General features: G+C 46.1%; 1 protein-coding gene across 2 annotated transcripts in view; it reads left to right on the forward strand.

The window, feature by feature from the left end:
• Window positions 1-27080, forward strand: part of CENPE (centromere protein E) — a 1911253-nt gene that overhangs the window by 29772 nt on the left and 1854401 nt on the right. For both annotated transcript variants that reach the window (XM_085641421.1, XM_085641422.1), the window contains exons 3-4: window positions 6150-6239; window positions 6341-6459. In XM_085641421.1, the coding sequence (XP_085497547.1) occupies window positions 6150-6239; window positions 6341-6459 (209 nt within the window). The remainder of the gene's footprint in view (window positions 1-6149; window positions 6240-6340; window positions 6460-27080) is intronic.

Below are 27080 nucleotides of genomic sequence, written 5' to 3' on the forward strand. Positions count from 1 at the left end.
GTTAAACTAGTGCAGCTTGTAGCCACAGTGGTCCTCTCTTCCTGCTCACCGAAGTATGACTGAGCTTTCCGCAGCAGCTTTTTTTGTTTTTGTTTTAAAGTGTATGTAAGTTTCTGCTGCTAGCTGTTTGCAATATGCTTGCTTAAAGGTTAAATATACGTTTGAGGCTAGTACCAATTCTGTTCTTTAGCAGTGATCTACACTGGTCATGGTTTTCACTAAACCATTACTCGTTATCTTGTATACATATTTCTCTTGCTGAAAACCCAAACAAACACTTTAAATGAGTTGGTGCTAATGCTTTTAAATACCCCCCCCCCACCCCAGATTTATGGATCAATTCCTGTTCATTAACTTATTTGGACTACACATGCTTCCACCTACAACAATCAACTGGTGGGAAAGTAAAAAATAAATGAACTTAATACCCTTCTGCCACACCTAGGACGTTCACTAGCTGGTGCTATTGTCTTGTATGGGAGGAGGGGAGGTGTCATGCCCTATTTGTATTGGTCTGGGACCCATACTACCCTGCTTTAGGTTGGTCTTCTAAATGTTTTCGTTTACCCCTGTTCTTTGGTTTTGATGTGTGTTGATTCAGATACCGTATATAGGTTTCCTGATTCATGTCCTTATATAGGCACAATTCGCATTGCCATATTTAGGCATAGAAATCCTACCCTTATTTAGGCATTATCCATGCTAACCAAATACAGGCATGGCCACCTACATCCGTTCATCTACGTCACAACGAGTTCTTGGAAAACCAGACTCTTAAGCCTTAAGGACTTACGCTTGCTTGGATATTGATTTCTCCAAGAACTCATTTATTATGCATGAACATCTATTCCTTAGGGGTTCATTCATGACGTTCTTCTGCCCGACTTTTACCTCCAATACTGGCATTCCTAAACGCCTTCAAGGTATAAATATACCTTCACTTACCATGGCAAACCACGGTTCGGCTACCTACTTGCACGACGCGGCTCGCCACGGCAAGTTCGGAAGGAAGTCAAGTCCCTGCCTGATGCACTGACCAGACGCTGTCATCCTCCTCGCAGAGAATCCAGCTCCAGTGTTTCTGACTCCCCTTGCGGGGTGTTAGAGATCGAGACTCAGAAAGAGATTCCAACCTCACTTATTCTAAGGTATGGAGCGGACTAGAATCTAGAGGGACTTTTGGCAAATCTTGGCAACTATAGCTAAACTAGACTATAGACAAACAGCACCTACTTCTTACCTCGTACTACACATGGGTTAGGTACACTGGGGTAGAACTAGCTAGAAGCATCAGATGAGTATTAACATTTTAGCCTGTTATTTATGTATGTATTTTTATGAATATCTACCATAGCTACAAACCATGCTATTGCAGTATTATTTTATCTTGCTGCTAACGCTGTACATATTATACTTCGCATTCTGTCTTACGATTGTAGCAGTTCATATCTCTTGCACGAGAAATAAGACTGTTCAATAAACCCTTTTTATTGAAACGCCCGTCTATCTATTTCTGTGTAACTCTGTAGAAACGAAGCATGCACAATTGACTGAGTGAAACCATTATCTATTGTTTCCATGATTGAGATTGTTCCGATTCTAAGGGAAACAAAGTTGTCATGTTTATGTGGTTGTCAGAAACGAATCCCTTCTTGTTTATTCGAGAAGTTTCTAGTGACCTCTGAATTAGCTGGCACACACAAATAATTAAGTTTAATGTACTTGATAGAGACATACTGAACTCAGTCCTATGTCAAAACTATAGTGTACATTATTCCAATGCGCAGAGCCTATCGGGGATATAGGAACTACACTACAATGCTTCCACCTACAACAACCAACCGGTGGGAAAGTAAAGAATACATGAACTTAACACCCTTCTGCCACCCCTAGGACGTGCACTAGCTGGTGCTATCACTAGTCATTAAGGTTGCTATTGTCTTGTATTGGAGAAGGGGAGGTGTCATACCCTATTTGTATTGGCCTGGGACCCATCCTTCCCTGCTCTAGGATGGTCTTCTAAATGTTTTAGTTTACCCCTGTTCTTTTGGTTTTGATGTGTGATTTGAAAAACTCTTAAGTATTTAGGTTCGGTGAGCTATCGGACTTCCTCACATGAAAAATTTAGAAATGGTGCCTATATTTTCTTCTTTGTAGCTTTTGTTTTGATGCTTTATTGTTGTGGTTAAATTCTTTATGCCCAATAAAATCAGACCCTTTGATTGGGTGTCTGTGCTAATGCAATTAGTCTGCCCTTTATTGAATGCAGGGTAAGTTTGTTTGGTGAAAAAGCCTAAGATCTAAGCTGTCAATCTGTGCTTTTGTGTTTAGAATAGATTCAAGTCATTCAAGATTACCTCCCAATATTGTCAGTTTTGGGAAGTGTCCTGGTAAGTGAAGCAACATGCCTGTAGAGCTGGATTTCCTTCCGTCAGTATTTCACCGCTTTACAGGAGTCCTTTGCTGTTTAATCTCACTAGAGTTACTTATCAGCACATTGCTGTTTTTCATAAGGATTCCCTGTCAAATAAGTTGGTGAATTTGGTTAAAGATCTGTCATAGAGCTCCTCCTATTCTTTATTGGAGAGAGTTCTCCTAATTGGAGATTTTGCAGCAGGTTTACGTAAAACCCTGAAACTTTCCCAAATTCCTTCTTTTCTGTATACCTGGATGTTATTTTATAGCGTCCAAGACTACGGCATCATCTGCATACATCTGTAATTTATATGCATCACTCTGGTTTTACTTACTGATATCTCCTCACCTTTTGGTTCCATAGAGAGCAACGAGCTGGTGAAAGTGGGAATCCTTTCCTCATGTCCCTTTGTATTACTGGTAGATTCAAAGAGATCCTATTGACTCTGACCCTTGCAATTGGGTTGGTGTATTCTCTAAATAGCCATTTATGGAACTTGAGGACAGAGCCGAACATTACTAGGGTCTCCTCCAAATAAGGATAAGAAGACCCAATGGAACGCGTTCTTAACTTCTAGACGCAGGGCATTTTTCCTAGTTCTCTTAACTTAGTCTATGGTGTGCGTGGCCCATTTAATATTGGTGCTGTAGTTTGGAGTGAATAGGGACTTGTTAGTCTACCAGACTGGGTATTAGGGGATTCAGTCTATAGGCCAGGACTCCTGTGAACAGTTTATTGTCCATTCTGAAGAGTGAAATCTGCCTATAAGAGGTGTACAACACATGGTTTTTTCCAAGCTTCGGAATCTGTGATCAAAACTTCTAGCATGGAGTCTGACAATGTATCAGACTCTGAGAGAGGCTTAAAAGGGTAAATCAGAAGTGGATCAAAAGTGTGGCAGAATGTTGTTGTGTGATATTGACCCTTGATAGGTAATCTCCAGAATGCGGCCGCAAGATCCCTCCTCGGTCTGCGCAGAACCTGCTCAGTGACAAGCGCCATTCGCATTCTCCACTGGTTGCCTGTGGCTAGGCGAATCGAGTTTAAGGCACTGTGTATAGCCTACAAAATCCTGAAATTGGCATCTCCACAAATCTTGACCGACCCACTTTTACCCTACACCCCCACGCGATCGCTCCGTTCTATGGGACAATGCCTGGTAGTGATCTCCCGCGTGAGAAGGGTTCGCGCCGGAGGTCGTACCTTTCGGAACAGAGCTGCCATCCTTTGGACTTCCTTGCCGGCCCACATTCCGGGGCTCACTAAGCACCTCCACTTCAGGAAAGCCATTAAAACTTTTCTTTTCCCCTCTCTGTAGGCCTTCCTGTGCCTTTTCGTGCGTGGTCATTTTTCTGCTGTTCAGCACCGGGATGCCTCTTTGCTGGGGCAGCTGTCGCGCTTTACAAACTCTTAAACTCTTAACACGCTTTGGGAATCGATTTTTTTTTTTTTTTTTTTTCTTTTTTTTTGTGTGGCTATTTTCGCTCTATGCTTACAGCAAGCATTTTGTACCCCCCCCTCATCCCCCCACACTATAATAGTTTTGTTTTGTGCAGAGAAACGTACTATTCCTTGTTTGTATCTTGAATCTTAACCTGGGATTTAATTGTATAAGTTTATATTGTATCTCTTTTCGCTCTTCTCTGTATTCATTCTAGCCGAGATGGCTTTCACAATGGTCATAGTGACGGATCTAAGGGTCTATCAAAGGATGTTAATGCTGATGCTGTTCTTTTCATTTTCAGCCTGATGGTGAGTGACTGATTACCTCCTGGATCTGTCTTTTTGAGTGATTGTGTGTCTCAGTCTTCAGTGATTTGTTGTAGCTATACCTTTTATGGATTTCCAATACGATTTGGACCAGTGCATGATCAGATATTGCCTTAATCCCTGTCTCAGAGTTGATGACTTTTGGAATTATTTGTGGTGTGCCTAGGAAGTGTTTCCTGTCTTGTGTATGTGTGCTGTGATGCACAGTAGTTTGTAAAATATTATTTGTTTGAATGTTGTGTCCACTAAATATCTTTTCACCCTAGATCTTCCAACCATTCCTGCTTGCCTCTAGAGATGAGCCCCGGCTGGAATGTCCATCACCAAGTTAAGGTCTCATCCAATCCAGACTTCCCTATGTGTTGTTTGTAGAATGTTGCTCGTAGTCTGTTTCAGAAACCCTTCTTGACTTTTGTTCAGGGCATATGTTTGCTACAGTGAAAGCGAGTGTCCCCCCCCCATGAGATTTGCTGGGCTAAGACACACCCACTGTCTTTCAGTAAACCCTCCCTCAAAGGAGCTAGACATCAAAATTGCTACTAAACGTTTCAGTGAATCCAAAGGACAAAAATTGCATAGGGAACCATTTGGATCTCCGCTGGTAAGTCAGTCTCTAATACAAAAGTTTCTTTTGTAAGGCAAAAAACAACTGTTCGATTCCTAAAGCATTAATTATACTGCTGATGTTATGGTTGGGGCATTTAGGCTCTGAGTGTTAAAGCTAATGATGTTCAACGAGAACGCTCTGTTACCCTTCTTGGGTCCTTTCCCATCCCCTGAATATCCCTCCTACTTGGATCTGTCCCGTGCAAAAATGGGTAAACTACTTGGATTCTTTTGTATCATCCTCCCCTGGTTTCCTACCTTTGCATTATCAAGTCACTACCCATTGGACGACATGCAACCAACCTTCTCTCTACCCTACCTGGGAATATTAAGACTATATGCAACTCCGGAGAACCAAAATCTTAGAGGGCCCTGTAAAACTTTCTGCAAGCCGTCTTCATGACCCTGTGCCCACGACCCCGGACATAATAGCAAGCCGCTATGACCTCTTATTCCCCGGGTTGTGCATTCTAGACCGCCTCCATTTTAGACATCCAAGCTTTCCTGCCTTGACAATCATACTTTATTACCCTGAAAAAAATGTTTGTTGTTTTGCCATTTTTCACTTTCTCTATAGCCGTTGACCTCCGGAATATATGCCACTTCAAACTGGAAATGAATATTTTTTTTCTAGCTAGCTAGTACATCTCAAAGAATGTATTTCAGAAATATCTAGTCACTGGCTTTTCCTCTAGGATTAATACTGCTGCTAAATGTGGGATAAGTTATGAACCCATGTAACTTAACGAGACAAAATTGAGAAACTAAAATTGGTCAGGCACTACTGAGCAGTTTTGGGTGGTTCAAGGGCAACCTGCAGTAGGACAATGTAAATGAATATTTTTCGAGTGGAAAATCTTTTTCTTGTTTTTCTGCTTATATTTAATAAATAAACTATAATTCACTTTTTTTATTTACATTATTTCTGGGTCTGGTTAATTCTGAAACCATTTTTACATGCAAGAAAACTTTCTGTATTACCTAATTTTAGTACTGTGATAGTCACGTGGCACTACTTGTATTTATTCTTAAGGGACATGTACCCTTTCTCTCTAACCCCCCCCCCCCCCCCTCCCCCCACCCCACCAAGTAAAAGCTTCCAGCTTGGAAATGATTGTCCTTGTTCAGGGGAAGGTAAGGAAGCTTTTGTTGAGTATGATTTTCTTTTTCAGCAGTCCTCTGCTCAGCAAGCTAGTAACTTTTGCTTCTGAACATGCATCCCAGTTATTGGTGAAATTGCCCCACCCACCACCATTCTTCCTAATTGTGCTGGCACATGGCTCTTCAATAAAATCAAAAATTAATATGTATTTGTTGCAATACTTCTTGAAGTAATTATTCCATGTCTTCTCCATAGATCGTGTGTTCCACTCTGAGGAAACCACAGACAACGTGTACCACGATATGGCAGTCCCTATAATTAATTCTGCCATTCAAGGATACAATGGTGAGTTTTTCTTTAAAGCTTTGTTTTGTAGTCGAAGTTATTTTTTTTTTTATATGCCTTTTTCTGTAATCTTTTTCTGGAAATGTATTTATTTTTAATAGGCACAATATTTGCTTACGGACAAACCTCTTCGGGGAAAACATACACCATGATGGGCACCAACACATCTTGTGGTATTATACCACAAGCCATTCACGATGTCTTTAAAGTCATTAATGAAGTAAGTTATTACTTTTGTATCCAAGTTGATTTTGCAGGTTCCTATGTTTTTTCTGGAAGTTTCTTGATTGTGGTTGCTTCTCCCTCACGTCTTAAACATGAACTCTTACTTCTTTATTTGATTCCTTTCCTTTAAGAAATATGCCACAGTTGTGACTAAGATTTGGATAGGCCATTGGTGTGATCTACCTGTCTTCCCTTATTCGTTATTTTATGACTCTATATGAAGTCTGGCTCAGTGCTACAATTCTAGGTTTTGCTTCTGCGGCAGGTCCCTCCAGGATATTGCGGTATAATCTCCAAAATGTTATAGTACTAGGCAGTACATTTTGACTCGCACTGATTTTTGCTGCATTTTTTACACAAACAAGGACACATGGCTTAATGTCTTGCCCACATCCATATAATAATAACATGGACCCAGCGAGCTGTAAACAACCCTTTGCTGAAGCAGCTCACTCTACTGGCACTTTTCCTTTCAATATACTTTTTTCTCCCTGGATACATTGTTACTTTTTGCATCAGGGTTTTGGTTTCTCAAATATCTGTTTGTAGTTATTTTGTTACCTATTTCAGTGACACTTGTCTATCAGTAAACCTTTCCATTTTGTTTTATAACTTGTGTTAAATGTTGCAGGTTGTCAGCCAATCACTCTGCCTTTTTTGGTTCTCAAATATTTCCCTGAGACTAACATCATTAGAGTACTTTCACTGGACAAATCATGAAATGTGCTTTATTTCACCCATGTAGAAACGCGAGTCCATTATATCTTGCAATAGATCTTTCTGCACTTCGTGATGCTTTCTAGGAAGGATTGTGCTGCCTCAATCTTTGAAAAAACAAAGTGCTTCCTCCCTAGTAACGCGTTCAGTCTCGCTAGGCTCCACTGTAAAGCTGTAGCATCCACATCCAGCTATTTTCTGTAGAGTACTTGGTGTTTTCTTTTATCTTGTGTAAAAGCATCAAAACTAGGAAGCCTAAAAACCTTCCCTTTTAGGCCTTATCGGAGACCGCTTATGCACTGTCGCTTGCAAGACATTTTGTAAGCTTATAGTGAGGTCAACCATTGGTAAGAAATTATTGGCTTAATCTTCACTCTAGTTTGCTTGCTTTTTAGTCAGTGTGTGCCAACTATACTTTTCTTCGTCTTTTTGATCCTTCCCTGGAGTTTGGCAAAAATACTTGTGTAACTTCCACTGCTTACCTTTTTGAGAGCTTTTTTCTTTTTGTTGAAACACTCCCTGCGAGTGCCTGCTTCTATGCAATATGCTTCTTTTTACATTCAATTAGTAAAAATTATCCTTATTGCTCTCTTCATATGTAATTTTCAAAATGTCATTTCCATTTGTTCACTTCACGTCCGCTTCTTTAGTTGCTTGCCCCCACCCGACCACCGTGTTTTTGCTTGCCCCCTCCCTCCCACTTTGTTTTTGCTTGCCCCCTCCTGCTGTGTGTTTTTGCTTGTACCCTCCTTGTGCCTGCTATGGTGTTCATTCTGCCTGCCTGCCAGCCTTATTGTAGCTTGCACCCTCCCCCTGCGGAGTTTCTCTCCCACACCAACAAAAAAGTGCAATGACAGACACCAAAGGCTGCATTACAGCTCTTTTTTTCTCACACCCTCTATATTGTTCTCCCTCCCTCAGTCATGCCTCCTGCAATAAAAACAAAGCACTATGATGAGGCCAGCACGGCTGCGTCATATCATTTTGTTTTTAAAAACTTTCTACTGTCAGTTGTGTTGCACATCTGTACAACATGACCAAGAAAACATTGACAAAGCTAGTAGATCTCTTATAGGTGAGGATTTGCTGATGCTCGTTTTTCTTTTTTGTAGGGTGTTTAAACTTGCTACACCCTTAAGCACGTTATCACCGATTATGGACATAAAGCATGACTTTGACTATCCCCTCCTCTGTTTTCTCAGGATTTCTTCATTTATGGATGGGAGCACACTTGTATTTCAATGTCTGAGAGGGAAAGGTGCACTATATATCCTATATATATATATATATATATATATATATATATATATATATATATATCCACGCTACCAACAATGTCCACGCTCTCGGACAAAGCACAGCACTCCGGGAGGATTCCGTATATTAGTTTATCGGCAACAAGCAAAAAGACAGACGCGTTTCAGGGTATCATTCGTCGGTGTCTAATTACGCTAGCCGCGCGAGAACTATTTTAAATTCAAAAGACCCATGACGTCACTTCCTCACCCATACGGCCAATGCAACATTGTCTATCGCATGGCGGCCATCTTAACAGGGTGAAGATAACGTACCAGCCTATAGAGTTAAACACAATTTCAAGTATTACTCTCGACATTTAAGAATTACATCAACAGCGTCAAGACACAATTGTTACTAATCATGAATGAAAACAATTGTTAATCACTTAGCATATTGTAAATATCATTTAACAATTATGTCTCAAAGAGAGCTACACATCTTAGTACAATTGAGCCGTGGATCGGCATGTATGTTGTAGCAAGCCTCATGATGTACATTTTGAACCTCGGTGTATTAAATAATTCATTCAATGGTTCATTAAACAATAAAGCCGTGAATCGGCCTAAGCATTTTATAGTGAAGTGGTCCACTGAAATCCATGAGACTAAATCCCCGAGGTTCATGATTAGTAACAATTGTGTCTTGACGCTGTTGATGTAATTCTTAAATGTCGAGAGTAATACTTGAAATTGTGTTTAACTCTATAGGCTGGTACGTTATCTTCACCCTGTTAAGATGGCCGCCATGCGATAGACAATGTTGCATTGGCCGTATGGGTGAGGAAGTGACGTCATGGGTCTTTTGAATTTAAAATAGTTCTCGCGCGGCTAGCGTAATTAGACACTGACGAAGGATACCCTGAAACGCGTCTGTCTTTTTGCTTGTTGCCGAATAAACTAATATACGGAATCCTCCCGGAGTGCTGTGCTTTGTCCGAGAGCGTGGACATTGTTGGTAGCGTGGATTTTAAACGCGGGCACCACCGCGTTACAGCACCCGCCTATGAGTGCCTTGGCCCTTGGTGCAACTTGGTAGCGATTATTTATTTATATATATATATATATATATATATATATATATATATATATATATATTTCATTCACGCTTCTTCTGAACTCCTGCGGACCCGTGGGGGGTGGCGTGTGCTCCGGCGAAGCAAGCCGGCTGTAGCAATCCTACTTGTATACAAAAATAAACACGCTCTCAGGAAACGAGGGACTCTGTACAGATAGATGTTATCTCCGTTTATTCACAATGCGTTTCACCTCCAAAGAAGCTTGATCACGTGAATGTAACAACCAATGTGCAAACCATAAAAAGGCAAAACGTCATGACCATAGAAATAGGACGTGCGCGCACGCTGGGTCGGACATATTATAACGTTCTAAGTTATACCATAAATATCGCAAATATACATGTGAGCACCACATTTTGAGAATGACAATTGACATCTCTCGGTGACAAAACTGATACACCCATCTTAGCAAACAACGATGTTGAAGCTGACATGCGCTGTATACGTTCAGCGCGCTCCTGGTACAGTCTGTCCAAATTGCTGAAATATATAATATTCTAACAACAAACTGTATCGTAGTTAAAGAAAAGACTAAAAACAAGTCAAACCAAGTGGCATACATATTGTGGCTGCAACTGTGCGCGGATTGCTCTTGTCAGAGACTGGGGTCTCAATAAAGTTACAAAGCGTCAATGGTTGCCTAGGCGACGAGTCGTGCTGCTAAAACCGTTGTTGCATGGGATGTAACAAGTGGTGAAATCTAGATTTCAGAAGGCAATGTTTGTGGTGTAATATAGATATGTCCGCTTATGTGAGTGCTGCAGTCCGTCTGTGTTATTGAGGTAGTGTCGATCTACTTCCCTCTTGGCAATCGCGCATGTGCGAGAACCTGGAATAGCCAAGTAGTGCGCTATCAAGAGTGTAGGCATGTGCCAGATGTTGCTGTCCAGTCAGAATCTCTACACAGCAATATTGCGCTTGCCGTTTGCATAAGTAACAGACGGAAAAACCTATTACTAAAACAACCATAGATAATAACGAGAATCTGTACTTGATATTGAGTGGCATACCACTGTCATCTCGCTTGTGATATTGACAGTCTATTGTGTGTGTGGCAGCGACATTGCAATCAGGTAATGACCGTAAACTCTATCGCATTGGCCAGTGCCTAAAGGCTATTCACAATACATGGAAAACAAAATTGCTCAAGTCATGACAGAGATGCCCTAGACATGTTACCACCATAAGAAAGATGTGCCGAAGTGCTCTTTTGTCCATGAAGAAGAAAAAAAGGGTAGGTGACCCGTGCAGGTGAGTACTGGTGAGTGGGTCCCTTCCTTTTCTCCTGTGGAACAAGAGAGATAAAAAAACAGTGATTAAGAGCAGGATCAACTGATCCTGTGAATAATTAAATACTGCCTATACAAATGAATAGGATCAATAAGAGACTATGGTGAATAGATAAATGGCAAATCGCACATAGGAAGAAAACAGGAGAGCGAAAATAATAATGCGAGCATAATCAGAAATGATTCCAACAATGAAGACAACTTGATACAGTCAATAGCATGATATGACAACAGATGAGAAGCGCCCTCTGCACAAGTTATTCTTCCAGGTGTATGGACAATTCTTCTTCTTGATTCAATCCCCCTGGGGCCTTGGTTTGAAAGTCTATAATGTACCTTGATTCTTTTTGTCATAGCGTTAGGGCTCTATTGCCCCCTCTCGGATGTTTGTCAATCTGTTCCAAAATAAAGTAGCTCATTTCTCTAATATTAGAGAAATTCCCTGAAGTGTCTTGCTACGGGATACTTGGGGTCAAAATTAGTAATTGCCCTGCAGTGTTCTAAAATGCACTATTTGGCCAAGCAGGTGGTACTGCCAATGTACCACAGTTTGCATGAACACTCAATGACATAGGTGGTGCTGCTCGTCAGAAATTGTGTCAAATCTTTTTTTATGCCATTGTATTTGACATGTTTGCGAGAAATACTGTTATTGCATGCTTTGCAGTGGCCACAAGGGAAAAAACCCTTGAGCCCATGTTGGTTTCTCTGTGTATGGATGGTAATGTCACTATGTACTAGCATGTCTCTGATGTTACTACCTCTCCTGTAAGTGATGCGTGGTCGATCAGAAATACTGTTGCCTATCACATTGTCACACTTTTTTTTTGGGGAAAATTCTTTTTATTGGCATTTATAGTAAACATGTTTCATATATACGTACGTATGGATTTACAGTAAACAAGTGCCCTTGGACCAGCGTGTACAGATGTTGCTATTCTAGTCAGCGGATCTCACAGGCTTAGAGTGTCAAGGTCCCTGCCCTATCCTATGTCTGGGCCCAACCCACCGACGTGCGCTGTGGATGCCGCATTACATGGGGGCTGCTATATGTATCCATATCCCCTGAGTGAGTTGTCCCTCAGGTCGGTGAAGCGCGGCCAACTAATTACTATTAACGAACTGGGGACATGTAAACTGGGGAGTGCACCATATCTGGGATTAGAGACATTGTGAGTCTAATCTCGGAGAGCAGTGTCCTTGCCTATCGCCGTGCTAGGTTTTCGCAGACGCGGGGAAGGTTCGAGGGAGGGGAGGGGCAGGGGTCGATGGCGGGAATTTAAATCCCTGTCCGTGTATGGGCCGAACAGGGTACCAATTATAGTTTAAGTTTAGGGCCCACCGGGTGCCCGGGCCTCTTGGTCACTGCCCTCCTGAGGCGCACAGGCCTCCTGAGAGCCAACTATTCGCGGGTCCGCCGCCGGTGGTGTTTCTTGTGCGAAGGAATGCATTAGCATCACCCAGGGCAGGGAAATCGGGTGTTTGCGTTAACATTGTCACACTTGAGGATATCCCAGTTCCTAGAAAAAATGTTGGGCATCTGAACTGTACATCATAATCATTCTGCTTTGACTCTGCACTGCCAATGTCAGGCTCATGTTTGTCTGCGATCGTTTCTGCCCTGTCCTTCAGCTTGGCTCTTTCAGTAGCCTTTTTGAGTACCCACTTGGGGTATCCTTGCTCGCGGAAGCGGTTAATGATGGTGGTACTCTCGAGTAAGTATGCTGCTTCTGTGTTGCAGTTCCTCTTTGCCCTCAGCAGCTCCCCATAGGGGATACTCCACTTAAGGGTGTCTGGGTGACTGCTGAGGGCATGTAGGATGCTGTTACCTGTAGTGGATTTTCTAAACCAGGATGTGCAGACGGATTTGTTGGCTATCTCAAGTCTCACATCTAAGTACTCTGCCTCTGTGCTGCTGATCTTACCGCTCAATATGATGTTGTAATCATTCCTATTGAGTTTCTGAATGAAATTTGTGGCTTCTTCCTCAGACCCCCTCCAGACAATAAACAGATTGTCGATGTAGCGAAGCCACATCTGTACCTGTGTCCAATCTGATGGCAAATCTGGTTGGGATCTGATCTCTTCCTCCCAGCGATCCATGAACAAATTGGCGAAGCTTTGAGCGAAGCAAGATCTCATCGCAGTACCAGTGACCTGTCGAAACAGGCCACCATTGAACATGAAAATGTTGTTTGTTAGACAATATTCCATCATCTCCGGCAGCATATAAGTGTGCTCGCGGAATCTGATGGGTCTGGTGTGCAAAAAATGTCTGCAAGCATCGAGTCCCTGTTGATGGTTGATAATGGTATAGAGGCTGTGGACATCTAATGTGATGAGCAATAAGTCATCATTCCACGTGAAATCCTTGATCTTACTGAGGAAGTCCTTGGTGTCCCTGATGTAACTGGGAAGGGTCACCACGAAATCCCTCAAGAAATGATCAATGTACTTGGAGATATGTTCTGCTGCACTGCCTCTCGATGAAACTATGGGACGTCCTGGGGGTCTGATGGGATCTTTATGTACTTTGGGAAGGAGATAAAGAACCGGGAGAATGGGGAAGTCTCTCTTAAGGTAACAGAATTCTTCCCACGTGATGATACCCTTATCTTTCCATGTGGTTAATAGATCCCAAATGGTCGTAATACTGATGTTGTATTTGTCAGAGGTAACAGATTCATAGAATTTGTCATCATTCAGTTGCCTCCCTGCTTCCTCTATATACCACTCACGGTCCAGTATGACAATATTCCCACCCTTGTCAGCCGTACGGATAACAATGCTGTCATCCTCCTCGAGAGCCCTAAGTGCTTCCCTCTGTGCGTGTGTCAGATTGGTGTTGTTCTTGATGTAATGTTTTTTGCCGCTCTGTCTGAGATCATTCAATGCTTTACTGACACAGTCATGAAATGTGTCAATGTTATTGTGTGATAACATGGGGATAAAACTTGACTTGGGTTTAAAATTGGTAACAGAGGATGCATCAGTGGTAATGTCAAGGTCTGTTAATTTCTGTGTCATGTTTGTATCTTGAGTAGAAAGGGTGTCATTTCGGCCTAAGCAGAGCATGGTGTCCAATACCTCGGCATCACCAATGCTGAAATTGTATTCAGGGTTTTGGAGTATGTTGGTTGTCCCTATGCCCCTGTTATTACCTATGATTTTATGCCATTTATTAAGTTTGAGTTTTCTGACATACTTAAAAAGATCTATCCTGTTGTTGGCATAATTGGAAGGGTAAGAAGGACAGAAGGAGAGGCCAAGACATAGGGTCATTTTCGCTACATTATTCAAAGGCCTTGAGGAAAGATTAATAATGGTTTTATTAACTATGGCGTCATCCATCAATAGGCTCTTCTGGCGCGTGCCTTGTTCCTTCCCATGGCGCCACGTCACCTGCCTCTTCTGCCAGCGTTGTCTGATTCTTGTCCTTCGGTTTCTGCGTTTTCTCTTCTTTGTCCCCGTCCCCGACCTCGTTGGCCTCTTGTCTTCGGCATAGGTGTTTCCCTCGTCGTTTGTCGACCTCGTCTCATTGTCCGGTACTTGTCTAAAAAAGTTACTTGGCGAGTGTTGCGTTGTTCTGGAATGGCACTGTTGGTGGAAACATCAGATTCGCTTTTACTGGTGGTGACTGCCTCCCCATGTGTTGGTTCTGTGGTTAAACTGATGTTTGTCATTCCACTGGACTGTTCTTTGTATAGATGATCATATTTGTGGCTAAACGTCAGTATCCTGCCACTATCATAGTCATTATAGTCCCTGTTCAGCTTCCTTTGCTTGCGTGCCTTGATGTCTTCCTCGTGTTTTTTGATGCGTTCTTTGATGGTCGCCAATGCCATATTGAGTTTTTCTGAATCCATGTTCTTGGTAAGATACTCCATGAGTGTTTTTATTTCTTCCAGTAAACTGTCACGATCTACCCATGCATATTTTATCAAGATCTCAAGCATCCTTCTGGAGCTCTGTGCTGGATTTGTTGACCATTCCTCTAACATTTGAGGATTCGGTTTCTCATATGTCGGGGTTGTGAAGATTCTAAGTCCCCTCGGCACCATGTCTTGGTCAATATAATTTTGTAGAGAAGTCGCTTCCCACCTCTTCGCGATCTCATTTCTTTTTAGTTTTTCATATTGTCTCAGTTTGTCTTCAATGGAATCACCCTGAGATGTAATGTCTTTCCTCATCACTGTTGTCCCTATTTTCCTAGTGAATAAGGCTTGTGCTGCCGCTCTACGTTCATCATCCTCTTCCATGTTGTGCTACAGAGATATCACGATTCTTAGAGTACAGAGTCCCACTCCCCCCCTGTTAAATAACAGGTTCCCTCTGCCATCCAATAATGCTCTAATTGTCACACGAATGTTACAAAGTGTTGCAAACGAGCTTGCTTGCAGCTGCAACCTTAAGGGTGGAATAAATCCAAGAAGAATAAGTGTTTCTGATGGATACATCTGCCAGTGGATTCCTCACCTTGTGAATATCCCCTGCGCCAGCATTCCACAGAACTTTTCTTCCCCAGCATTCCACGTCGACGTGGGCGACGTCATAATACATCGGCTCCGCTCGCGACTCCGTATGACGTCACCGGAGCCATAAGAGGCCCACGTCGGCGTGATGACGTCTGTTCCCTTTTTTCCGCGCCGTCGACGCGCAACGGTTTTTTCCCAGTGCTCTCTAGCTACTTTGTAGTCTAGTGGTGTATCTTTGTTAAAATCGGTATGTCTTCGACGAGGAAGTCGGGCTTTAAGCCCTGTAGGGAATGCGGAGGCCTGATGTCCATGACGGATCCGCATCAGAACTGTTTATGGTGTCTTTCCTCTGATCATGACATGGAAGAGTGCGGGTGCTGTAGGAGCATGAATCCTAAAGCGCTGAAGGAGAGTAAGACCAAACTCTTCATGAAGAAGATCGGTGAGGAGAAGAGGGGGAGAAAAAAGGAGAAATCCAGGCGAGAGTCATCGACTTCGAGGTCGTCGAAGAAGCACCACAAGAAGAGGAAGCATTCTTCTCTATGTCGGTCCTCGAAGTCTAGGAGGTCGAGATCGGCTTCGCCCCGTCGACGTCGGAGCAAGGCCTTGTCCCCTTCGCCTTCTCCTGATAAGTCTCCGAAGTCTCCCTCGCCGAAGCGGGCTCCAGCTCGTTCCCCGACGCAGTCACCGAGTTTGGAGGAATAGAGGAAGCAAGTGGTTTGGATACCACCCCAGAGTGGGAGCATGCTTCTGCAAGGTCTTCTCCTCCACAGGAATTGGCACCCTACCATGTCGTGATCAAGAAGGCCGCGGAGTTGTTAGATCTGCAGCTGCCCTCTGTGGAGTACAAATCCAACCTGCTTACAGAGGTGTTGCACTCTCCGACGTCGGCTTCGGAGCCTTTGTTACCTTTCAATGAGGCTCTCTTGGAACCAGTGGTGGAGGTGTTTGCAGACAGGTGGCAAGGAGGTACAGGGTTGCACCAGGAGACCCGGATTTTTTATCCACGCATCCTTCTCCGGAGAGCCTAGTGGTGCAGGCTTCATGTTCTAAACATGCTTCGGGTGCTTTCCCCCAATCTCCTGCTGATAGGGAGTCAAAGAAAGTTGATCAGGCGGCCAAAAAGACTTTCTCCTCTGGAAGTATGGCGTTGAAGTCATCAAATTCCACATGCTTGCTGGGGCGTTATGTTCATGCCCTGATGGACTCTATAAAAACTTTGGCCCCTAAGTTACCTGAGGGGGATGATAAGTCCTTCTTGGAAGTTGTTCCGGACACTCAGGCAGCTGCCAGGCAGGTGATCCAGTCTGGGCTGGATACGGCGGACTCGGTGGCGAGGATTATGGGTTCGTCCATTGTTGCAAGGAGACAGGCTTGGCTCCGTTCTTCAGGCTTTTCAGCAGATGTCCAGGCCACGCTGGTAGATCTGCCTTTTGACGGACAGAAGTTGTTTGGGGAGAAGGCAGATTCTGCCCTTCAACGTTTTAAGGACAGTAGGTTGACGGCGAAGTCCTTGGGTCTGCAAGCTCCTGCTAGGGGTTCAACATTCCGAAAGGCTAGGTGATTCGGAAGATCATATTTTCGTTCCTTCCGTCAACCCCAGCAGCAGCAGCAGCACCAACAACAGCAGCAGAATCCCCTCTATCGCTCCTATAGAGGGAAGCAAAGGGGTCGGAGAGGTTCCGGTCGCAACCCTTCTTCCTCCTCCTCCTCCTCTGCTCCAAATGAGGCTTCAGGGAAGCAGCCCTAGATCCCCCCATCCCGGATCATGTAAGACCTGTGGGGGGTCGGGTGTCCTACTTTCTACGGGGTTGGAAATCTGTTACAACCGACCTTTGGGTTTTGAACCTCGTGGAGACTGGGTACGCCCTTCCCTTTCGGGAGTTTCCTCCCCCTTACCCTCCTTGCCAAGGTTATTGCTCGGAAGACCATCTGCTTCTCCTGCAGAAAGAAGTTCTAGCCTTGCTTCAATAGGGTGCGATAGAGGTGGTTCCGGAGCAGGAAAGGGGTCGGGGATGCTACTCCCGGTATTTTCTGATCCCCAAAAAGGACGGCAGATTGCGTCCGATTCTGGACCTCAGAATCTTGAACTTTTACCTGAAACAGGAGAAGTTCAAGATGCTGACCCTTGCGCAGGTCCTTAAAGCGTTGCAGCAAGGAGACTGGATGGTGTCGCTCGACTTGCAGGACGCGTACATTCATGTCCCAATCCTGAAGTCGCACAGGAAGTATCTCCGTTTTACGGTTGGGTCGCAACATTATCAGTTTGCGGTCCTCCCGTTTGGTCTTACTACCGCACCTCGGGTCTTCACAAAGGTGATGGCAGTGGTGGCTGCTCATCTCAGGAGGTCTGGGATTCCGGTCTTCCCCTACCTGGACGATTGGCTTCTGAAGGCAGAGTCCCCAGAGATGGTGCAGCGTCATCTGCAGGTAACAACTCAGCTGTTTTTCGACTTGGGTTTTTCAATCAATGTGCCCAAATCTCACCTGGTGCCCTCTCAACGCAACCTGTTCATAGGGGCAGTGCTGGACACTACTGTGTGTCGAGCATTCCCTCCTCCTCAAAGGATTCTCGACATTCAGGAAATGGTCCCTTTATTACACAATGGAGCGGTTGTTCCGGATCTGAAGATCCTTCGCCTGCTCGGTCTGTTCGCCTCCTGCATTCTGTTGGTCAACCATGCACGCTGGCACATGAGGGCGCTCCAGTAGTGCCTCCGCAAGCAGTGGTATCAGCACAAGGGAGATCTCTGGGAGTCAATCAGGATCTCCGGAGAAGCTGCAGCGGATCTATCTTGGTGGAGCGTGGGGGGCAATCTGTCCCAAGGAAAGTTTTTCCATCTACCTCCATCGGTGGCCACAGTGATAACGGATGCTTCCACCCTAGGGTGGGGTGCTCATCTGGGGGATCTGGAGATCAAGGGTCTTTGGTCTCTAGAGGAAAGGTTGTTTCATATCAACCTTCTGGAGTTGCGGGCGATTCGTTTGGCACTCAAGGCCTTCCTCCCTTCCCTTCGCGGTCAGTCGGTTCAAGTCCTGACGGACAAAACGACCGCGATGTGGTATGTCAACAAGCAGGGAGGAGTGGGGTCTCTTTGTCTGTGCAGAGAGGCCCTGCGTTTATGGTCCTGGGCTCAGGACCATCAGATTTGTCTGATGGCAAATCATCTGGCCGGGGTACTGAACGTGCGTGCGGACAGTCTCAGTCGGCAGTTCTCCGCCGATCATGAGTGGAGGCTCCATCCGGAGGTAATTCGTCATGTCTTTCGGACGTGGGGGACACCTCGAGTGGACCTGTTCGCCACCCGCGAGAACGCGCACTGCCCGTCATTCTGCAGTCTCCAGTTTCCGATGCAGGGGGCGCTGGGGGACGCGTTTCAGTTGAGTTGGGACTCACAGCTCCTTTACGCGTTTCCTCCCATACCCTTCATTCCTCGGGTTCTGAGGAAGATTCGCCAAGACCGGGCCCAAGTTATTTTGGTCGCCCCGGATTGGCCGAGAAGGGTGTGGTATACAGATCTTCTCCACCTCTCCTCGTGCCCTCCGCTCCGTCTCCCTCTGAGGGCAGACCTCCTCTCGCAGTCGGAGGGGCAGGTTCTACACCCCCACCTCCAGAGCTTACACCTTCATGCCTGGAGATTGAACGGGGCAACCTGAGTTCCTTCTCTCTCCCACCTGATGTGGTGGATGTTATTTTATCGGCCAGGCGACACTCCACCAAGTCCATTTACTCCTATAGGTGGTCCAAGTTTGTTAAATGGTGTGGAGAGATATCCATTGACCCTTTGAAAGCCCATCTTTCTGAGGTGCTCCAGTTTGCCCTTTCCTTGGCTCAGCAGGGCTGTGCTGTGGCCACGGTCAAGGGCTATCTTTCATCCTTGTCGGCTTTTCTATGCCTTCCGGATCAACCGTCGCTATTTAAATCTCCGGTTGTTCTGAGGTTCATCAAGGGCCTTACAAACATGTTTCCTCCCACTCCTTTTGTAATGCCACAGTGGGATCTTAATCTTGTTTTGACCTTTCTGATGGGGTCTCCTTTTGAGCCTCTACATAGCTGTCCGTTGAGGCTGTTGTCCTTTAAGGTGGTTTTTCTTGTAGCCATAACCTCGGCAAGGAGGGGGAGTGAGCTTCAAGCTCTTAGTTGCAAACCTCCATTTCTTACCTTACATGCTGAACGGATGGTTCTCAGGACCAGGGCTGCCTTCCTGCCAAAGGTTGTTACGCCTTTCCATTTGGGGCAGTCTATTACCCTCCCTGTTTTCTATCCACCCCCTCATCCTTCTAAAGAGGAGGAAAGACTCCATCGTCTGGACCCAAAGAGAGCTGTCAGCTTTTACTTGGATAGGACTAAGGACTTTTGCCTTGATGATCAACTTTTCGTTGGCTACGTTTGTCATTCAAAGGGTAGAGCGGTGCACAAGCGCACTTTATCAAGGTGGATTGTCCTTACCATCAAGATCTGCTACGCCCTGGCTGGTAAGACTCCTCCTGAGGGTATTCGTGCTCACTCTACTAGAGCTAAGTCTTCAACATCTGCTCTGGCCCGGGGTGTTCCTGTGGCAGATATTTGTAAAGCCGCGACTTGGGCCTCCCTCCATACTTTCGCAAAGCATTATTGCTTGGACTCCGAGATGAGGAGGGAGGGCCACTTCGCGCGCTCTGTCTTGCAAGACTTCCTGGTACAGGAAGGTGGACACCCTCCTCCGGGAGTGGGGACTGCTGTGGGAATCTATTCACAAGGTGAGGAATCCACTGGCAGATGTATCCATCAGAAGAACAAGTTACTTACCTTCGGTAACGCTTTTTCTGGTGGATACAGTATCTGCCTGTGGATTCCTCACTGGCCCACCCGCCTCCCCGTTGTCCACCATCGTATGCCATAGGATAAGTCTTGTTTGTGATGCTTGTACATTTGTTGGAAATGCTTGTTCATTTGGCATCTTTCTCCTTTATATACTGTGTATATGTGTTGGAGTGTTGTATACTGTGTATTCTTTGAGTTTGTCGTTGGTTCACCTGTTCGCCTCGAAGGCACGGAAAAAATGGGTGGAACTGACGTCATCACGCCGACGTGGGCCTCTTATGGCTCCGGTGACGTCATACGTAGTCGCGAGAGGAGCCGATGTATTATGACGTCGCCCACGTCGACGTGGAATGCTGGGGAAGAAAAGTTCCGTGGAATGCTGGCGCAGGGGATATTCACAAGGTGAGGAATCCACAGGCAGATACTGTATCCACCAGAAAAAGCGTTACCGAAGGTAAGTAACTTGGTCTTTTAGCCGTTGTAAGTTTCCGCCATGTACCGGAGAGGGCGTGATCAGGCACCGCAGCGTGTCAGTCACCCCCGCTGCCCCGGGAGTTAGGAAATAACATCCAGCGAACGCTGGGCGTCCCACCCTCCTCACACTAGGGACGGAAGGGAATTCGACACCCGCTTATCTTGTATCAACGCTTCCACCACAATCTGCACCTTCTTCTTCCTCCCTTGTTGTATAATCGGGGCCGGTCCAAGTCGAAGTCCTCAATAATCCAATTTCATCCACGCTTCTTCTGAACTCCTGCGGACCCGTGGGGGTGGCGTGTGCTCCGTGTGCTTCCTGAGAGCGTGTTTATTGTTGTATACAAGTAGGATATATATATATTTAATTCACTCACTCCAACTCCTGGTCTGCCAATCCTTTGGCAACACACCGTGAACATGCAGTGTAAAATTTATTGCCAAATTGTCCCTTCTTAATCGAGCATAGTGCTATAAATATATAATACCTATCTGTTGCGTGTATTGTAATTCATCTCATCTCTTGTCATGTGTGGTGTACCTAAAGCTTGTGGACTGACTTTCTTTCCGGTCTTTAGGGCCATTGCTCCACATGCCATGCAGTTATCAGTCTGCTGATCTTAAGGTACACCGTGTAGAACTCCCTCCTTCCCCACTGTGAGTACATCTCCGCTTCCTCCTGACTCCTCTAGTGCTACAGAGTGGGGCAGGAAATTACTTTGTTATGGGGGTTTTGAGGGAGACAGACTATGCTCCTTCTGACCTAGGAGAAGCAGAAGTTCTAAAAAGGGTCAACTTCACATGTGTTCCGATTGAGTGGATTTGTCAGACCGCAACATGGTGGATTCTGCGTTCATTCTCGAAGTACTGCTGTTCGTATTTGGTAGTGATAGTGGAATCGTGGGTATCCTGAGTGTAATTGCCATTCAGCCCTAAGCCTGCCTCCCTTCATGGGTTTCTTTGGGAGTGGCTCACATAAGGAAGCTGCAGGAATATATATTGATTAGAAGAAAAAGCAGAGTTTAGGACCTTTACGGGATACCTCAATTCCTGCCTGCATACCGGGGCACCCTAAGCCACCCTATCCTCTGCGGTGAGACACAGGAGCGAGAGACCATCTAGATAGGAAATTGTCTGCTACGCCTCTTTCCCCCCCCCCCCCCCCTTCACCCCCCCCCATCTGCTGTGGTTCTTAGTACACTTCCCTCATGCAATGTTTATCTCCTGTTGCGTATGCACCAAGTTACCCCCCTTTCTCCCGCACCTCAAGGCTGGTTGCATTTGCTTTTCTGAAATCACTAACCGCGCCAGAAGGCACCCAGACTTACCACCCTCTACATACCAACGTCTCTGGCTGGTACTCCGGACATGCTTATCCAATTGGACCCACAATTCCCCAACCGTTTGTCGTTGGTTATTCCATTCTGTTATACCCTGACATATTCGTGGGGATCGATTTTATTTATTATTGAATGACAATATCACTTGTTCTTGCGTAGGTCACTTTCCAATGTGCGACGAGTGCTCACTGTGGTAGTCATGCAACCCCCCCCAGAACCCCCCCCCCACCCCCCCCCAGGACCACCTTCATAGCATCACATTCCGTGGCCATTCTGTCTGTGGATTCCCAGTGAAGTTCAAAGTATTCCTCCAATTCTCTGCCAACAGTATCCAGAAATATAGAATCAGTAAGTGTGTCTGCATTGAGGCGCCAGAGTGGTATTTTAGGTTGTGGCCTGTGAAGTGCATACGTAACAAATAATGGGGAGTGGTCGGAGAGGTAAAGAGCCACCTACTGCGCAGCCTTGATTTTATGGACTGCAGTAGTGTGTATGAAGAAATAATCCAGCCGGCTGTGTGCATCCGTCGCTGAGGTATGACAGGAGTATGTTCTTACGGACGGGTTTCTCTGGTGCCAGATATCCTCCAGCCCCAGACTATCCTTCATCTGGTGTAGTGTCAACATCTGGAGTGTAAATATTGATAAGGCAGAAGCTATGTGCGTCGAGTGTACCCTCCAGCATGACATAGCGTCCATCAGCATCCAAGCAGGTTCTCATGGGCCTAAATGGGACTCCCGGTGCCACCTATATTAGTATACCTATGGCATATCCCAAGTATGAGGGAGCATATATTTGCCCCTCCAGCTTCTCCTGACATATTTAATACAGCCCCCCCCAATATGGGAATTTAGTGAAGGAAGGCTATCGACACTTCATATCTCCACAGGTACTCATGCACCCTATTTCGTTTCACATAATTATTGAGCCCACGTACATTCCAGGTCACAAACTTTTAGCTGGTGTTTAACCTTCCACTTGACATCCTTGTATAACCGCCCCACTGAGAGCGCCTGCATAAACCACCAAAAGCAGTCCTGTATGTAACTCATTGACATGAAAGATTTCCCTCCCCTTTGAACAAGGAGCAAACAACATTGCAATTGTGCACATAACTAGACAAAAATCAAATAAAGAAACTCTTAAATAGTCTCTCTCCATCCCACTTACAGGCAGATGCCCCCTATCGCTCCCAGCACAAGAAGTAGTCAAGAGTACAGTCAACCCTGCTCCAGTAACCCTCCCAATCCCTCTTCTCCCAACTAATAACCAAACGGCTTTAATCAGTGTAGTTCTTGACCAGATCCGCAGCTCCGTGCGAGTCGTCGGTCGGTCGGTCTCAGCAGTGTGCTCAGGGGTTTGTTTCTGGACTGTCCCGTGTCCGTATCAGTGGCTCAGCCGACGTTGCACGTTTCTAAACTATCAATTATACTGAAGTAATGAGCAGTAGATCAGTCGCTATGGGCTATCTTGGATTTTTCTTCCTGGCATCTGAGTAACCAAAGGCCTGTCTTTCCAGCACGGGGACACTCCGACTCCAGCTGTCCTATTGATTTTGAGGTTCCTGAACGAGGCACAATGGCGTATAGGAGTTGTGTATCTCCAAGGGTTCCACCTCCGCTCACAGGGTGACTTCAGCTTCCCCACTGTACGGCCATAGTCTGCACATCTGGAGCCTGTGACCCACTGGTGATCCTTGTTCCGGGCCTAACTATGTCTTCTCTTTTTTTCTTTTCTCACGTCATGCTTGGTTATGATCCGTCTGCCCGAGACTCCCCGAGTCCATCCAGGCCTCAGCCTCCTGCAGAGCCTCGTGAAGGAACACCTTTCCACTACATTGTACTGGAAGTTTGGCCGGGAACAGCAGACTGTATTTATTGTTCTGTTCACACATTCTGCTTTTAACTCCCATGAAACTGTTAGGGAGATCCTGGACCTTTCTTGTGTAATCTGGATAGATTTGGGTCATTTTGTCTTCGTACTGGGGAGGGCCATGTACATGTATCCTTTGATTAAACATTCATGCTTTGAAAGCTCTGGGAGGTGCTCCCTGCCGGGTCGTAGGCCCCTGCAGATGCTGGTCCCGCTCGATACTAAAGAAATTGGAGAGGATTACAGGGCCAAGCGCTGTGGCAATCCAGTCCTAAAGAAACAGTTCAGCTGAGGGCCCCTCCGCCCATTCAGGGAAACCAAGAAATCTCAGATTATTTCTTCTGGAGCGCCCCTCTGCATCCTCCTTAATGCGTACCTCCAGTTGCGCTGCTTTGGTTTGTAGTGTCTCCACCACTCCTCCTTCCCCACTCGTCTTTAGGGGCGGTAGGTCTCCTCTGTGCTTCCCACTTTTTTAGCTGATCTGGAGTCTAAATGCACTGCTGCAGCAAACTGTTAGGGGCCCCTTCCCTGCTGGGGTCCCTCAATCCACCAGGGTAGTATTCTCTCCCTGGCGGCAGGCCAGGTGTCATCTCTACACTCGACCTCCACCGCCCGTTTCTGCAGCACCCCTGCGGCATGCCTTCATCAATGCTGGCCCCCCAGGCCCCCAACAGTGCTTACCCGAGCTTGCAGGCAGCGCAGAGGAGCCTCTGTGAACGGGGGGCGTGCGGTCTCTGGTCCGATCGCCGCCTGTGCTTCCCATTCCTCCGTGGCAGCCTTCCTCCACCCTCCCTGCCCCAGGGTGTCACGTCAATGCGGGCCTGCACCCTAATTTCTTTTGTTGAAAAAAAGAAATTTGGCCCTCCCAAGGCCTTAATCGGCCCCGGGGACCCCAACCCCCGGGTCATGGCCATTGTTTTTTTTTTATTCTTTAGGAGGGGCCTGCGTTACCCCCCTCCTCAGGCCACTTATGGCCCCGGGAACCCCATCCCCCGGGCCGGCCTTTGTTTTTTATTATTTAAAAAAAATATATATATTTATAGAAACACCTAGGACATGCTGGACAAACCGTATGTACCTATCACCATGACGATTTGCGTGATATACATTAAAAGGCGACTATGCATAGAATGAATCCACATGGAATGTATTTACACCGCTAGTGAAGCTCTGACGTGTCTGACGCCCTACCGTGCCTAATCCCGGCGCCCCCGGTGGTGGGTACTCTCCAGGTAGACACCCTTGTCGTTTATTTATACAAACATGGGTAGCTATTGACGGGCACATTTAATATACACGCACACCAAGCCATTCAAAGGGGATTCGACAAAAATTCGACCAAACTATGCAAGAAACCCGCCTCACGGTTAATAAAACACACATCCACCGCCGGATGTGTAATACTTTTTATTTTACTCTCTGGAAAGGAGACGAACCTCACTTGAGAGTCAGTGTGCTCCTGGCTGAGCCCAATGCTGTGTTACACCCACCAGTGCCTGCCGAGTGCCTCACACCTCTGTGTTGTATTCCACCAGCTAGTGCGTATGCTATGCACTCTCTAGCCCATGTGCACTGTAACACCACCCCGTGAATATGTCATGCCACACTTGCCTTCGCACGGGTTATATTGCCCCATCTAACGTGCCTTCCTCGATGCCTATGTTATAACGCACAGCGCTATGCCATACATATTACAATCTGGGATCCATATCTTTGTCACAGTGCATATGCAACGTTACACTCCCCAGCACATATTTTATATTACAACTTTAGAGACTAGTTAGGTTACACAACACTGCCCTGTGCATATTACACTCCAAGGCGCATATCGCATAGCACACGCTAGTGCCTGTGCTATCTCGCGCTCTCCAATGAATCTGTCATTGCGCACAATGTATTGAATATTATATTTCACGTCCCGGTTCATCTTGTATCACACTTTTTGGTGCATAGTTTATACCATATACTATATCTAGTTTTCATTTTCAATCATGCTCTCAGGACTAAGTTCTATATAACGCTGTGTCCACCTACCCTTTTCACGGGCATAACATTTTGCGATAGTGGGTGGAGGGTCAGGGGGTGTTTCTGCCAAGTGAGCCCGGAGTCAGTCACAAACGTCCTCTTCTGCCTGAATAAAAGTGAGATTATGCTGCATACTTGTTCATATTTTAAGTAGTTCGCACAGGCACACATTATAAAAACAATAGAGTTTCTAATACCCACCTTTTCTGAACAATTAGCTTGCTGCCCCATGCACCTCCTCCTATCCTCTGTTGTCTCAATCCATGGACTAGCCTCCTCCCTCCTGCCATGCATGGTCTGATGTGCTGCCACTGCCCTCCATTTAGCATGATGTACCAGTCCACTCCTCCTGCCCTCCATTGCCCAATTATATAGCCCATCATTGACCTCCTGCTTAGCCTCTGTGCTTAGCTTGCTGCCCCTATTCTCTTTCCCCCTGCCCTCCGATGTCTTTATGCATGCCCCTGCTCCATCCTTTTTGCCCACCATGTTCCATGGACCTGCCACTCCTATCTACTCTGAGTGTTCTGTTGAGCTGTCACTCCCCTCCCACCTGCCTAGCATTGTCAGATGACTGTAACCTGTCCCTGCCACCTCCACCCTGCCTGTCCACATGCCATGCCCCTATCCCCTTCCTCCTGTCCTCCATGGCCCATTTTACTGCCACACCCTTCTGCCCTCCCTGGTCTGTTGTGCTGCAACTGCTCCTCCTGCCTGCCCTGCACGGTCTGTTGTGAGGCCCCTTCCCCTGAACTCTCTTGTCTGTGCCCAGGTCCTGACCCTCCCTTCTGTCCTCCATGGTCCTTTGTGCATGCCCCTGCACCCTCCTTCTTGCCCATCATAGCCATTGTGCTGCCACTAACCCTCTCGCTTGCCATGCATGGTCTTCTGTGCTGCCATGGCCCCTCCCACCTTCCCTGTGTGGTCAGCTAGCTGCCCCTGACCCCCTCCCACCTTCCCTCCATGGTCTGTGTGTATGCCATCATAGTCTCATTGTTGCTCTCCATGGTGTGTCTTGTTTCTAGTGCCCAACCTGCCTGACCTCCATGGTCATCTTGCTGCTCCTGCCCCATTGCCCCCAGCCCTCTGTTTCCATGTGCAGACTCCTATGCCCTCCCTCCTGGCTTGTCTGTTCCATTGTAATACCCCTGATCCGTCCCTCCTGCCCTTTATGGTCTGTCATGCTGCAGCTTTCTCTCCTGTCTGTCCATTATGGTCAGCTAGCTACCATTGCCTCTTTCCCCTC

This window comes from Triturus cristatus, chromosome 2_2, assembly GCF_964204655.1.
Source record: "Triturus cristatus chromosome 2_2, aTriCri1.1, whole genome shotgun sequence".
In the NCBI taxonomy this organism is placed as follows: domain Eukaryota; kingdom Metazoa; phylum Chordata; class Amphibia; order Caudata; family Salamandridae; genus Triturus; species Triturus cristatus.